The 16647-nt window shown below is 34.9% G+C and overlaps 1 protein-coding gene across 11 annotated transcripts in view; it reads left to right on the top strand.

Annotated features, from left to right (window-relative positions):
* Nucleotides 1–16647, top strand: part of DMD (dystrophin) — a 990047-nt gene that overhangs the window by 697201 nt on the left and 276199 nt on the right. For all 11 annotated transcript variants that reach the window (XM_066176982.1, XM_066176984.1, XM_066176989.1 and 8 more), the window contains one exon: nt 5196–5313. In XM_066176982.1, the coding sequence (XP_066033079.1) occupies nt 5196–5313 (118 nt within the window). The remainder of the gene's footprint in view (nt 1–5195; nt 5314–16647) is intronic.

Genomic DNA, 16647 nt, shown 5'->3' with positions numbered 1-16647 from the left:
TTCAAAAGATAAAACTCCTCTGCATTATATTGCTTTCATTGTTTCGTAATTTTATGTTTAAATATAGAGTGTATATAAATGGCCATTTTTGCTCATATTTTCTTCCTGCTTAGAGACAAGAAAACAAATTCAAATTGTGTTTGGGAGGAATATCTTAACAAAGCCAATTTTATTATGCAAATGAATTGTAGGTGTTTCATATCTGCATTTTCTGAAATTGTTAGCGAGTTTTATCCAAAGCTTTCTCTCTTTCTAGGTATGTGCATATAGCACATTATATTTAAAGAACCAATCAGTCACAAGAAACTTAGTTGTTTTAAGTAAAAGTTGCCTTAACTATACGTTTTGGAAGTTATCAGTTCATTTTTTGTTTAAATTTAAGATTTAGAATTTAATTTTTTTTTTCAAAAGATGAGCAAATAAATTCCTCAACAACTATTTAGTGGAATTATGCTTTTTCTGAGGATATCAGGGTGAGTTAGTTCAGAGGAGCAAACAGCTTCATAGGATGAGAAACATATCTTCCTTATGCCTTACATTCTCGTATCCGCTTGTGCTCTTGTTGTTCACTGGTTTGTTTCATTAAACAAGGTTGGGAGTCATCCGAACATCATCCCAAACAGTTGTGGAGTCTTAGTCTTCAGGCATGGGTTGTTAATGGCAAAAAGTGCTTCCAGTTTCCTCTTAACATGGAAGAGCAAAAATCTTCTAAATTGCTGTTTTGCCCAAATATAATTTTTTTGATCACTCACTATTAGCATTCTTATACATAGCATAAAACAGATAACAAGCTATATTTGACCGGGAGCATGTAAGCAACCTTAACTCTTGCTGTTATGCTTGAGTTCAGCAAAAGGAAATTAAAAGTCCTAGCTTTGGTGTGGGAAAAGTTTCTTCAGATACTAAAGAGTGAACACCCATAATCAGCACTAGAAAACAATTAGTTGAATGTGTAAGTCTTGGTACCATCCTGGAATTCAGCTATTCCACTTTGATAACACTTGCCATAAAGTTGAGAAAAAAAGGAAAGAGGAAAAAAAAGAAGAAACACTGGATAGATCTAAAAAATCCTTTTTGGCCAGAGTGTCAAATATGCAGGCTGTATATTATAAAGCTAGAAAATATTTTCATTCTCAGTCGTGAACCTTGCTGTCCCACCAAGAATTTGTCACACTTCACATGTTTCAGTTTGTCAGTTTATTTTTTAGCAATTTTTATGCAAGTTATTTCACTTGCTGACTTGAACAATTTGTTCCATACCTCAACACCCATTTTGTGTAAGAAAATCATAAAAGTTAGGAACCTGAAAATTGGATTTTTCTTTTGAGCAGCTGCTGTCCGCAAATGTGGAAATATTGTTAAAAGTGAATAGCATCACTTTCTAACAAACTCTAGGTAGGTTGGATGACTGTATCTCATAACTCATTATCATGCATTACTGTGTTATCACCAAGCATCATTATGTTGGCATTCATAGATATAGGGAAGAAAAAGAAAAGCTCTTTTGGGGTTTAAAGATGTGTTTGTACAACCATGCATATCACTGGTCCGTCACTCTTGACCTACTCATGTGGAGTTACATTTACAATTAAACAAAATTTCTTGATTGAAATGCGTTCGATAATGTTCTGGAGGATGTATTTTTGTACCTTTACAGAGCAGTAGAAAAGTGTTGGTAGAGACAAAATGTGTGCAAAAGAATTTGTTTATTAAAAACCCCACAATTTTTAGTTTAACTGACTCCCTAAGTCGTTGTGCTTGTACTTTTGGTGATCTAAAGGGAATTGGATAGATTTCTGTTTCATTTATTTTGAAAGTAGTTTAATTATAACTTTCATTTCTGTATTACCCATTTTTATATAGCACATTTGTTTCCGTGTGCTGACATTCCAAATCAGAAGCATCTGGTCTGTTGCATCTGCTGTGCCTCCACCAGGGTGCCGCTATTAATGACTTTTTATTCCTATGGCTGTTGTAACAGTAACTTCTAATAGTTTCCACTTAGTTTTCTGTTGAGGATTGCTTTACAACCTTAAATACGTGGCTGAATTCTTAAAAGTTTTTAAAACTATCTCCAGATATTAATTGCTTCTGATTTTGGTTTTGGGATGGGTTTTTTTTGTTTGCTTGTTTTAGATCATTCAGCTAATACTTTAAAGCTATTAAATTTTAATTTTTCTCAAAAATCATGTGTAGTGGTCTTTTAGTTTGTATTCTTCAAAGCAGTTCTCTTCCTAGTATAATTAACTATATTTTTATCAACCAACCAAATCAGCTTATCTGATAAGTTTATCCAGTCACAGAATATTTTCTTGAATATGGTAACGCTTTCAGTGGAGCTCAAGTGTTGTTTATTTTCATGCTACAGGATCACAGGAAGAGTCAGAAATTATGTTTTTTAGTAGCTACTTTTATCCAAGTTTCCATCAGGGTTTGGCACATAGACTGTAGGTATGATGTGGAACGTGTATTTGAAAAATCTTTAAGATTGTACAAACTGGTAAAACTAGACCAATAAACATTGTAACAATTTTGTAATTGTAATTAGTTAAATTCCACTGTATAAAATAGGACATTGCTTGGGTAAAGTTCTCAGACACTTTGCATTAAATCAAGGAAAAATATATTTATTTGAAAAATGCTGCTTTTTTCTAATGATAAGAAAAGGAATCTTTTATAATTATGTATTATTGTCTTATGAAAGGTCTAAGAATCTTCAGATCTGTTTATAGTGTTAAGAGCTTAAGAGTGTCTTTCTTGACATTTCAAAAATACGCTCTTGAGCATCCAGAAGAAAACTATTTTGTTCACATTAAATGGCAGAGGGAAGGTTGTCCATGTAATCCATACAGGGATGAGATTTTTATATCCCCAAGGGAATAACACAACTAGCAAGACTCACTTTAAAGAGGCATATCTAGTTTTCCTGAATGTCCAGTTCAGGGATTGCAAATGGGTCTTGGGGGTAAATCCTTCTGTGAGTCCTTGGGCACAGGTCAACTCCATTTCCTCATTTTGGTACTGAGGAAATCCTTTCTGAGCTGTCCTTACCTAGTGCTTCATTTCTCACTATATGAAACATATAACAGCAGCTTTCTTTAGTAGTGGTAAAAATACAGCATTTAATTTCTAGTTGGAGACTCAGGCTGGATCAGATAAATCACTCTGTTTAAATATTTCAGTATAAAATTATATTTAGGAAACCTTAGGGAAGAGAGTCGCTGTTGGCACAAGACCATAGAATGACTTAATTTGCTTTTCCTCTTCTAAACATTTTCTAAGTAGGGAAGGGGAGAGAAAGGGAAGCCACAGAATTATCTGAGCCTGTTGTGGGTGTTTTAGTGTTGTTCTGCACTGTCCATTTTGGCAATATGTGTAATACAGATGTTGTTCGACGGCACTGGGACTCCTTTCCCCATTATAAAATTCATGTCACTCATCAATTTGTTTTAGAAAATGTAAGGCACATAGATATCTAGAGATAGTAATGACATCAGTAGATTTTATTTCTTTTACTAAGGAGAGGCTTCTAATGAGAAATTTCTTTGCTTAATTATGCAAGCTGCTGTTTTAACTGCATGTTTCTGCAATTCAATCAGTATAAAAGTGAAAAAATACCATCCAAACTTTTGGACATGACTTTAGACAGCTAGTTATAATAGATTTTCAAAGACCAGATACAGAAGTTAAAAGCAAGAATTTCACAGGGTGTAGTTAGATGTGTATCTTGAAAGTTATCCTTTTTTTTTCCCTAAAGTGTTAGTGACTGAACAGAATGAAACTCTGTGGAGCTTTTAGTTTGCTTTGATATTATATACTGTAGTTACTGAAAGCTATATTCTTACGCTCTTTTGTTAATCATATTCAACAGGAAATGGTATTAGGTCTTTATTTGTAACCTTCAACTTGGTGGAAATTATGTAACTATAGTCTGAGGTTGGAAGGTCAAATTTAAGATCAGCCTCACAGGTCTTTTCTATCCAGAGGAGTGAGTAACAACCTTTTAAAATCAAGTATGATTATTGGGAGCAAAAACATTTTAAGGAGAGGAGACTTTTATGACAATAAAATACTCCCAATAGGCAGGTGAGAATGCTAACAGACTATCTAACCAGTGACTGTAACTGACCTTAAAAATAGAAATCCTTCTCTGGGCCTTTTATGCCAGCTTGTTATTTGTTAAAGTGTACCAACTAACTGTCTGATGGCACACTGCTCTGTTCTGATGGCTAAACACTGTAGGCAGAATAAAAGTAATTTGTTAATAGTTTTGTAATAAGTATTGCTACTTCCAAATCCTAGGACTGGGAAATCTAATCAGCATCTTTTCTGGAAACTCCACAAGAGGTAGCTGAAGTGGTCAGCATCTTTTAAAGACATACTTGGATGCTTCTCATCTTAGAAATGATTGTACTGATTCCTTGTTTGCTCTTCCCTAATCCTTCAAAATAATTAAATATGTGCATAAATCTTATATGTCTTACTTACCTTGAGTTTTCATTTTCATTTTATCTAAACCAATTGTATTATAGCTTTTATTGCCTTCTAAATACCATGAAACTCATCTTTTTTCCAATGAGAAACTCTAAATCCACTTCTTACTTTCTAATCAGTTTGACTGGGCTTTATATATTGGTTTGAGTAGCATATAAATTATTGTGAGTGTTAACTCTTTTTCTGCTAGGTAAGAACTGAGGACAGAAAAAAGTGACATTAACAGTCTTACAATGGGTTTTAACCAATAGATAATAAGTAAACAGCAGTGAAATATTTGAAAATAAACATAATTTATTAGACTTCATGAGTTAATAGGGAAAAGCTGGTCTAATCTGGCCAGAATGTAAACCTTTATATCTTCTTTTTAAAATACACAGTAAAATATAATATAGAAAAAATAGTGCCCTCCAATATCACTTATCCTGCATAACTTGACATGTTAAAAATGAAGAATGATTGCTACTTTGTATCTAGTTTTGCATGTTATTTTAAAATTATTAATGCAATTAATTTTGGTATTTTTAAATTGGTAACAACGATATTTAGAAGGTCTAGACCAAATTTGGTGTTTTATGTGAAGCAGCAAACAATCTTTTTGCTTTAAGTCAAGTTTGCACCAAAAAGTTCCTATATGTGGTCTTCTTAAAAGCTCTTTATGCTTTTTTCTTTATTTTATTTTTGAATTTGTGTTCAACTAGGCAATACTACAGGACCTGGAGCAGAGACGTCCCCAGCTGGATGAACTAATAACTGCAGCACAAAATCTTAAAAACAAGACAAGCAATCAAGAGGCCCGGACAATAATTACTGACCGCAGTAAGTGGTGATTCTGCATTCATCTGTCACTTCAGCAAACATGGAAAATGTTATCCTATCTAATAAGCATAGCATTCTGTAGGTACTTCATGCCTTTGCCATGAGAAGGAGAGTTCCAACAGGTGACAGTTCTCATACAGATTTTCCAAACTACCTAGAGAAGAAATGTCAGTGAAAGACAGTGACCCCATATTTCAGATTTTTTATCATAATTTCATATTGCTTGTCTTCACAGTGGAAGGACATTGTACAAAATATAGAATGTGAGCACAGAAAATAAAGAAATACATTTATTCTTACAGAAGGAGTAAAAAGAAAGAATTCACAGAGTGTATAGCCACAGGCTTGTAAGAAGCTTTCAATTCCATCCCCCGTAGTACAGCTGCAGGCTCGTCTTTCATCTTCCCTCAGCTGACGCACAAGTCTGATGATGCTCTGCATTACTCTGTATTATTTCTTCAGTTCTGTTTTCCCTTTCCAGATTTAACCAACTAGCTGTGCCTAAGGTGGAAAAATTAGTGGATTAAGTTTTAGACAAAGTCTATGGAAGACAGGGTGTTGTCACCCTTGACAGCTTGCATGTCCTTATACCTCTCACTATAGGATAAAAGAGACTCTCAATATCATTTTGTAGAAGCAGCCCTTGTGATGAACTGTGTATCTTCAGTGCTTATCTCAAGTTCTCAGGACTAGAAACTAAGAAAAAATGGGTTTTCTCATGGTCCTCAAGGTCTGCTATGGAGCTTAGAGAAGACCCAGACCAAGTGCTTTGCATGTGGACAGAAACAATTAATTTTAGGTAGATGCAAACTGTTCTGTATATCCTGGCCTGGAGACCAGGGCTTGCTCCCTGAAACTGATGACTGTGAGTGTACAAATGTAGGCTAAATTTTTCTATCCCCATAATTACAAACTTAATATGTGCATAAACTTATCTCTTTCTTTTTATTCCATCGGGTAAGCACATTCCATACTATGTCTAAATCAAAATGCATGTTTGGACCACATTGTTGGTAGTCATACATATAAGTGCTATTTAGAATATATCCTGTGTGCAATGACATTGTTAAACTGCTACTGAAATATGCTATTTAGAGAAGAAGTAGTTTCATGGTTTAATTAAAACTTGAGAAGAAAGGGATCATGCTTATATATTACATAAGAACCCACTCCTGTTGGACATGCAAATTAATTTTAGAATCACTTACTAATTTGAATTCTCATGAATTGTGTACATATACTTTAACTTTACAGTGCTTATTCAAAACCAACACATGTAGTACTCCTATCAATATTTTGTAGTATGTTTGAATTTTTAATTGTGGTACAAGTCTTCTGAAGTTAAGAATTGTAGACTTCGAAAAAATGCAAGAAGAGTTCCTTTATACCCTCATGTGAATTGTATGCATAACTAAATTTTGTTCTTTTGGAAAACTGCGCTTCACTTTAAGTGAATTTGCTGATTAAGAGAGATTAAATATTTCTTTCTCATACAGCAAATGAGGGCAGCTATCAGACTGTAAATCCTGAATGAGTATGTGGTAGCTCAAATATATTACAGCTTGTGTCTGTGGCTAATAGTGTGTTAAATACATTTTACATGATGATTTCTTAGTTTTTATCTATAAGAATTCCCAAAATTATTGGCTACTTTTGAACTTTAAGTACAAAAAGTTAGTTTTACTATGATTTAGGAAATAATTTTCTATGCTGAAACTGTCCATATACTTGTCTACAAAAGTGCCACTTATGATGCAGTAAATACAGGACATGTCCCTTTATATACTTTCAAGTACACCTTGGAGTAGGATCAGAGCCATTTTTTGTCCAGTTTTCTGAGGCAGTAAATGAGATCCATGAAGGTTTTTCATGTTTAGTTGGTTTATTTCTGGACAATTCTAGTAATACTAAACACTACTCAGGTCATATTTATTGCTTTTGGATTTTAAGGAGATCATGATCTTTCTGGGGGGCACAAAAATGCTAGGGCTATACAATGCGACACATAATGTATTTCTGAATATTTGCCACATATGACATACTTTCACCTAAAGTACTTCTTCTAAAGAACAACAGTAATTTTTATTTTTTAAATTGCTTGATTTTTTTTTCTCCTTCTGTGTCATATAAAGAAGTTGGAGATTGCTCTGTTTGGTTTGAATTAGGCCTGCTGAATACCTCTATCGGCAGGTGCACTTTTTCTGGCTGCAGCTACCTCTGTAGTTCACCTCTCCCACTTCTTCACAGTCCTATCCTGTGCTGAAATAGGGATCCTCCTTATTCCCATCCCAGCTGGGTGGCTCTAGCTTTTTGCTCTCACCTACTATACTCCTGTCCTGTACAGTGCTCTCACCTACTGCAGGTGTTTTGCCTTGTCCTCCAGCACATACTGAGATCAGCCTACTGCACCCAGTTTGTTGTCCCCAAGTCAATTCCTGGGAATCTTGTTCACAGCCAGAACTGAGCCCTGTACTGGAGAACCTACTCCACTTGCAAAGGTTTGTGTATTCCTCAAGGTCTTGGAGGGTTTCCACTCTCTTATTCCTGTACCTTGCACTAAGTTCCCGCTGCAAGTCCTCCCTGACTACCTCATCCACAGACTCTTTTCTATTTCCTGAGTTTTTTGCCCTCCTCATGAATACAAATAGGTTACCATGGTTATGTTTTAGCAGTTATGAGTACACATTTAATCTATTCTGTTTCATGACGTGAGCATTGACAGTTTGGTGCTCCCCTGCAGCAGCTGTGTACCACCCTCACAAGCAGCCTGCTGTAATGTCACACTGCCAGGGGCCAAAAGCACCAGATCCCATCGTGAAGGAAAGGGAGTGATGGGCTGCAATGCCCTGGTCTTCATGTAGGAGCTGATAGACACAACTTTATCTAGTGCACTCCCTGGGCTGAAGCACAGCATCTCATACTTTGGGAAATGAAAAGATGAAATGAGCTAATTTGTATGAATAGATTGTTCATTGACTTTTGCCATTAAGGTGCTAGTAAAAACCCCAACACAATCACCTGGCCAATATCACTGATGAGATATATTATAAATACTAAATCAGACTCAGGTACTCTACAAGAATAGAGTTAGCTGCATTCTTCATCACAGGATGGGTCGGTGTGTCATCAACTGAAATTAAACCCTGAAGGTTCTGGACTCTGTGCTAACATTGCTAACTCTTAAGTCACTCTTCTTAAAGAAATATGTATGTTATGTTATTAAAGTTTAACTTTGAAATATATTTAGAAACCTTATTTTCTTTTTAAAGTATTTAGTTAAAAAGGTCAACATGTTATACAAAATTAAAAAAATCAAAAGACATGTTTTAGAAAATATCTATGATGAATTGCAAAAGAAGACTATAGTAATGAGATTTTTTTCAACAGAGTTGTCATAGTATTGCATAGATTCAGTCTTTCTTATGAAGTAAAAACAGTAGTTAAAGATATAGTCTTTAAAGTTAAAGGTAAGCTCAATTAAATTGAATTATTTACTCTGAATGTTTTTTGTTCACCCTTACTTCATTATCTACATGAAACTGCTGGATCTGTACTACATGAAAAGACCTTGCCTCTATAAAGTAAAGCTTGTGTTATGTTTACAGAATGTTATATTTAAATCTCTGTGTATTCTATGTAAATCATAGTTTGTTTACAATTTACACACTTGAGAATATGTAAGGATAATAATTACATTTAGTCTTGAGGTAGAGTTGTGGGAAAAAGCAACAAACGTCTCTGCTCTTTTCATGCAGAGGCATTCTGTTCTAACAGAACCATATGCTGTACGATAACATTTTTCTCTCCATAATGCATCACGGCTCCAAAATACTTTGCTTTAATGCTGCTGAAAATGTTGCTTCTTTAAAATGAATGAGTTTATAAGTAACTTTGGATTTAAAAAAGTAATTAAACTTTGAAAATTACTTTTTTTCCATCAGTCCTTATGTATGAATATACAAAGTCAGTAAGAAGTCAATATAGCAATACTGAGAGATAATAAATTTACAGTCTTACAATCAGAAATACCAAAGCAATTAGAGAGACTGTGTTAGATCTTGCTAGATCCTGGAAATATAAGAAACTTTAAATAGCAGGTCTTCCTACTGTTGTGTTCACACACATGCAAGAGATAACAGTGCATACATTTTCTCTGGTTTTACTTTGCTAGTAATTTACATCCCAATTTTGTAATGTGTTTTCTGGCCATGTAAGTGATCGAGGCAGTATGGAAATTCATATTTATAAAACAGGATGAAGAAATAATCTCCTAGTAACTAAGTAATCTCCCTTTCAAGATTATAAACCAAAGTAAAACGTATTTCTTTAGCAATTTTGTGAAGGTTATTGTACTCTCAAAATATCACTTGAGAGGTTAATTAATTCTTTTTACATTAAATTCATAAATAATGGCAATAAATGCAAGCATTTCAGTGAAGACTATTTTGATAAAGAATGGTATTTTGGGACAGAATGATTCCTTTTGAATTTTTCTTTGACAGTTTTAGAAAACAAGTCCACAGGTATATGAATAATTTATAGGCGATGCCTTTAGAAGAGGTATTTTGGTTTTGTGGTTTGTTGTTTGTTTGTGTTTGTTTTTTGTTGTTGGTTGGTTTTGGGATTTTTGAAGAAAACCTATATGCTATAATTGGTTGTTAGCAGAGCTGCATTTGAACTAATCTGGAGAGTCTGAATGTCTCTGTGCTACAACATAAAAATGCCTTTATTTAATACTTTTCTGTATTTGACAGTTTTATGGCAAAATCAACTTGTCATCTCTTTCAAAACAAAAATATATGGAAATTCCACAGTGAATTACAGCTGTACTGTTGTTCTCGACATCTTAATAAAATAGCCATTTCCACTGTACTGCCATCCACGTGGTTTTCTCTTAGAGCTACTGAATACAAATGATGAGTTTACCACTTGAAAAAACAAATTCATACAATCTGGGATTTTCCATCCAGTAGTAAAACCCCTAGCTGCCTAGACCAGAAAAGAAAAGCGTAAGAGAAAACTGTATTTGTATATAGTTTTCCAGTTATCTTGTTGATATTTTTAATCTGTATTATTGAATAAACCCCATTAGTCTATTCTCAGAATTCCACATTTTTGAAGAACATTTCAAGAATTTGAATTTCCTATGTCATATACATGCAGTTTATTCATCATCCTGATGTACCAGTTTACAGCTGACAACTTGCTTTTCCCATGAGAACTTTACACCATAGATGCAAAACGAGGGAGAAACAGTTGTTTTTTAACAAGATGTCAATAACAAGATAAAACTAGAGCTCTGAAAGGGGTAGAATGGTACTGAGAAGAATATAGACTTTGAAACCTGTTCCTTGGTGAATGTTTGCTGCTGTAGGACCTGTAAGAAAGTCATGGGAAAATTTAAGAAAGAGTAGGAAGTTATTTTGGAATATTGGGGAGAGTTGTCCTTTAAGAATGGGTGATAACATGCCCCAGAAATGTCTGAATGATTGGGAATTCCAGTTATCTATAACTTCTCAGGCTCTATATACTAGGATGTGGTTCAGTGGACAAAGGGAAAGATCTCAGCTGCCTGCTTCAGCTGGTGTAGTGCTCCTGAAAAGGCTTTGAGACTACAGAGTGACTATTTCTTACTTCTGGTTGTATTCTTCAGCAGGAATGGCATAGATTTTTTGGTAGCCTCAGAGCTCATTAGTGTATTAGGTGATATTATTGCTGGCAGCTTGCTTGGATCTCGCATCTCAATCCTGTAAAGAAAGATAATTATAAACTTCGTGTAGTTGGTAATTCCTGTGGAACTGGTAGTTCTAGGCCAGATATTTGTAAATAGGTAAGAAAACAGATAAGAACAGAATAGGTGAGTTTTATGCTGCAAGAAATCAGTCTGTGTTGGAATACAGGTACCCTGGATTGCTGTGATGTATAGAGGCACTTAATTATGTCCAAATTTTGTCTCAGTAACAGTCTTCTATCCTACAAAGGCAGAATTGTCGATCAACTCTCTCTTGAGAAAATTATGACCACAAAGAGAGTTCTCACCCAACTTTGAACTTGTGAACAGTAAAGACGGAGTCCAGTGAGGAGTATAAGTCTGTGCTACAGGAAGAGGCCTTTCATTACAAGTGATATTAAATACTTTTCTTAAAAGCCTTTAAATAATTTTAGCTAGGTCCAGAAGAGTGAAAACAAACAAACAAAAGCCATTAACAAAGTGTGAATAAAGAATAAAGACAGTAAAATTTGGTATAATTGTATCACAAATTAATTTGGTAGGGAGATGTTTCACATAAACAGGCTACTCTTTGTATAGAAGAGCATACTTTCCCTTTTAGCCTCAGGAATGATTTGGGGCAGCATTGGAGGGGAACTGCTGTTTGAGTCTGCTTTGTATTTTGTTTTAACCTGTTGATCACCACTTCGGGATTGAGTTAGAAGAGGTGGTTAGTCAGAGTACAGACAGAAAAGTTCTTGTAATTTATAGTGTCAAGACAATTTAAGCCTATTTAATATTCTGCAATTCACTCTGCTGTTCTTCAAATGTCTGGAGACTGAGTTCCTAGAATTGATTTTAGTAAAAGAGTCAAAACATATGAATCTTTAGCCCTCCACCTCCAACCTTCAACCTACCCAGTCACCAGTTAGGTGAAACTGTGGCCCAGAACCATGAGCAGACATGAAATTACAGAAAGTCTTTTCAGTAGGCAATTCCTTTCCCCGGGTATTACAGTCTGTTCCCCTACTATGGAAAGTGCTGTTCACTGTTGTTAGGGGCATTCCTCTGTCTTGTATGCTTGAGAGGAGTCATTAAAATGTTTAACAGACTGATTTTAAAAAACTACCTGCCTTTGTTCCTAGAGTCTTTGTGAAAACTCTCCATTTATATATCAACTTAATGGAGTTTTCTCCTTTTTTTTAGTTTAGCAAGACTAGTGTCTCAGTATCTTCAGAAAGGAACAACTTTACTTGCAAAACTGTTATGAGCATAATGTAAGGTGAAGGTAAGAAACTGCCACACAGGATGAGATGGTAGATCCTACTCATGTAGGTCTCTGAAATTGTTAGTACTATGTACTTCTGAAGAATGTTGAAGGATTCAATAGTATGCAAATCTGAAATAAATTGAGATTACTTCTCCGGATACAAAGTCTTTTACGTCTTAATTAGGGAGGTTAAATTTTTTTTGAAACATTTAATTGACCAAAACTGCCAATATGTAGTTCTTTGGGAAAGCAATCACTTAGTTATTTTAGAGATTTCAACATATTTAACAGTATCTAATGTGAGGCTTCCTATTTATAATATTACAGCAAAAAATCTGGGTTTGATTACATTGCATTTCAAAACTGAATTAATTTTCATTTTTGCAAATGTTAATTAACATTTATATAAAATACTTTGAAAGTAATAAATGCTAAAGAGGTTTCATTACATCTTGTCAGGAGAAGTAGAAGAATGTTCCATTGATTTGTGTAGTGGCCAGATAATCAGAAAGGAATGTTTTTTCTCTTTGATACTGGAAAGACTCAGTCAATATGCAATGTTAAAAGGCGTAATGTAAATAATTGCCATCAGCAGTGCAGATGCTGTGCTCTGGTAGCTCCCCATATATGGTGACTTTTGTCAGTGAAGTCACAGATGGAAAGTGACGAAAGTGCTTCATTCTTGAAAGCAAAATCAGGGAAGAAGTATTCCTGCTTTCATGTAGCTGGAACAGGACCTGCCACCCAAGTGCAAATATAAACACAAGAACCAGGGAATAATTTAATTGTATCTGTAATTTTAATCAGTAAAAAAAGGCAAGGTAAGGATAACAATATTCCAGGATAACCTGAGAATCCCTTATACACATGGCAAAAAGTCAAGACCTTATTGGTAACATGGAACTACCACAACAAAGTAGGAATTGTCAATTCCTTCCTTGCAATATATGATTACGTCCAAGCAACACTTGTTATTCTTATTTTTTCTTCATAAAGGAAGTTCCCGACCAAACACTAAGCACTGATTTACTCCTATGCCTCAGGTCAGTTTTATGATAGTAGGTGGATGGGGGTTTTTTGTTCATTTTTGCCTTTAGATATCAATGAAAATGCATTAACAGCAAACTTCTTGCATCACTAGAAGTTAGAATTACCTCAATTTAATTTCCAGATCTGCTACAGGCATTCTTTGTAACTCCAGAAAAGTCTTTTAATTTCATGTGTTCAGGTGGTCCTTACCTAGTTAAGGTGGGCTAATATCTCTTATCCCAGCATTTCTCTGCCATATCTCTTCAGAAGACTAAATTTTTCCACCTGTTTTGTGTGAATCTAATAAACCTAAGTGTTTGCTGTTTTGGTCCCTGTTTCAAGGCAGTACTCTGCTAGAAATAGCAGCTTGCACAGAACATTTTGCATTTAACTAGAAGCAGACATGTAAACAGTAAAAACAACCATTTTATTTTTATCTTATTCATGATGATACAAGCAGATGAGTATTCTTGTGCTACAATACATTAGTTGAAATGAAAATAAATGGAAATAAAAAGGAATTATTCAGAAATAAAGTTTTGAGAATGTGATCAAATTATTTATCCACTGACTGATGGATGGGCAACATTTAATGTCCACAGTTATTTTAAAACCTGTATCAGAACAGTATATATTTATTTATACCAGACCATATTTTCTGTAGTAATTAGAGGGCAAACAGGAAACAGAGGTCCTTCTCAGCAGAGATTACAAGCTAAATTTAGATGCCACATAATCAGCCATATCAGGAAAATGCAGGTTTTGGTGTACACTGTGTCCCATGTCTTTTCCTAAAATGGATGCAGTACACTAAGAACGTGTATTGGAACATGCAGTTGTTGTCAGAAAATCTAGTTAAGCATCCTGGAGTATGTTTGGCCTAAGGATTTTACTTTGGCTATCCTTGATATATATTTATCATAGATTTAGTTTTGCTTGAGTCAGGAATAAACTGATAACAAAACCAGAGATTCACACAGCCCCAAAGCTCCTTTGCAAGTCCAACCTGAGTAAATATTGGCTTAGCCTGTGTGAGAGCAGTCCTAAGACTTTCGTGAGTGGTTGCACCAGCTGGTGATTTGATTCTGTTATCTGTACAAATCATCACGATGGTGACTTATTAACTACTGTAGATAATTCAATGAATTTATTACTAGTTTCAGGACCAAATGGTGACTCTGAGGCTTTTCAGTCTGTGTTTGGTGGATAACAGTGTTTCAGCCTTTATCATACCAAAAAGGGAGGGAAGGAGGAAAAGACAAAACACTCCTGGAGATTAGATGCTTTTATTTCATCTTTCTTATCAGCAAGTCTATTCCATGACAGGTGAGAGAATGACTCAACAGAGGACAATCCTCACCAAGTAACAGCAAAGGAAGGTGGATAATGAGTACTCTGATATGTGGTGAGACAGTGGTGGCATTTGGGCTTGGTTAAACTTAGAGCTTAAAAGAGAATATTTAGGAAAAAGATCTATTTTGTTATATTTTAATTGGACAGGAACTTGTGTACAGTCGAGTGAACGCCTATGCTATGGAAATTTTTGCTGGAAGTGTCAGACTGTGTTTATGTCTGCTTTATCATCTTAAGTTTAGAAATGAGTGCTGTATTTCAGAGGAAGGGATGTAATAATTTTGCAGAATATTCATTACAGTCTCTCTGAAATCCTGTACATTTGACGCTTGGCTTTCTTCAGTGTAGCATTATATTAGGATGGCAAAAGTAATGGTTTCACCTGTTTGTTGGATAATTTTCTTTGCTCCATTTTATGTGGTTTCCTGAAAGCACAGTAAAATACAGTATAGAACAGAATAGACTGTTTCAGTTGCAAAGGACCTACAGTGACCATCTAGTCCTGCTTGACCGCTTCAGAGCTGACCAAATCTTAAAGCACTTTTTAAGAGTATTTTCCAAATGTCTCTTAAATGCTGACAGACAAGGGGCATTCACCACCTCTTCAGGCAGCCTCTCCCACTACCTGACCTCCCCCTCAATAAGGAAATGCTTTCTAATGTCCTATCCAAACCTGTGCGGTGTGTTAGGTTCAAAATTTGCTGAGTTAAGGCCATATCAGAGTAGTGAATTTAAAGTGTTTGCCTAAAGTGGATTAAGTTCAGTCCACAGAGTGTCTCACCAATGTTTTGATCTGTGTTGGAGTACCATAGAGAACATGAACAAAGAAGTGCTGACATCTGATTAAAAGAAAACAAAACACCCCAGAACAAACACAACACCTCAGGCAAAATCAACCAAATAGTAAAAGGCAAGTTATCATGTCTTTCCTTTTCTCAGGATAGGCGTAATTGAAACTTTTTTTTTTCCCTTTAAAAAATCCTTCCTTTTTAGCTAAAAGATTACACCAAGATGACAGATATGATACATTGTTGATTGGGGGTTTTTTACTAGTATTTATGTATCTATCTAGTTATTAAGGAACAAGTACATTCCCTCATACCAGGCTCCAGAGCTTGAGACCCAGTTTGTGTGATGTTCAGAACTAATCCTTTAAATTCAGAATAGAAAAACAAAAAACGTTACCTGTTTTTTTCTGGCACATTCCTATGCTTGAAGAGTTGTGCTCCTTTAAGTTCAAGTGCCAGCATTTATATTATAGTGCCCTCATTTTCTAATAAACAATTAATTAAAAAATAGGAGCTTTTTAATTGCCAGAGAATGCTCCAAACATTTGAATGTTACGGAATTTTCAGTATTTCTCCTTTCTCCTGCTGTGTATGTTAATTCCTTAGTTGACTCTGTTGAATATTTACTTAGAAGTGCATTAGCCATTTTAAGTGTGAAATATAACTATGTCTCTGCTTTATACTTCAACAAAGTTGAAATTAAGAATTTCAAGTTTAGGAAGGTAAGATTGTCTTTCTTTGCATAAAAAAGTATGGATTAATCAGTATCAGACTGACAGGACCTTGTGCAGTACTTAAAAAATGGTGCAAGTGTGGGAGGGAAGACAGAATGGGACAGTTCCAAGAACTGTGGAAATGTCAGTCTGAAGAAGAAGAAGCAGGAGACCCAAGGAATCTTTGGAAATAGTTCAAAATTGGTGCAATTTATCTAAAAGACTGTGATTGTAAATCCAAAGAAAAAAAAAAAAAGGTAAATTTTTTTAATTTCCAGTTTTTTGACATCTGATGCTTTTCTTCTCTCAGGAAAGTTACTGTAAGATAATTATTTTACCTAAATCACCAGGACAATTCATGATCTATTCTGTAAACTTGACTTTCTTTTGAGTCTATAGGCTTCTGTCTGTGCTGGAATTTATAGTCAGCTGTCCCTGAAAACATATCACATGTGAAGCTGTATATCTGGT

The sequence above is a fragment of the Chamaea fasciata genome, unplaced genomic scaffold (genome assembly GCF_029207755.1).
Source record: "Chamaea fasciata isolate MVZ Bird 193981 ecotype frontalis unplaced genomic scaffold, bChaFas1.0.hap1 SCAF_2, whole genome shotgun sequence".
Taxonomy (NCBI): Eukaryota; Metazoa; Chordata; class Aves; order Passeriformes; family Sylviidae; genus Chamaea; species Chamaea fasciata.
The sequence above is the reverse complement of the archived record's forward strand: the minus strand, read 5'-3'. Positions and strand labels throughout refer to the sequence as shown.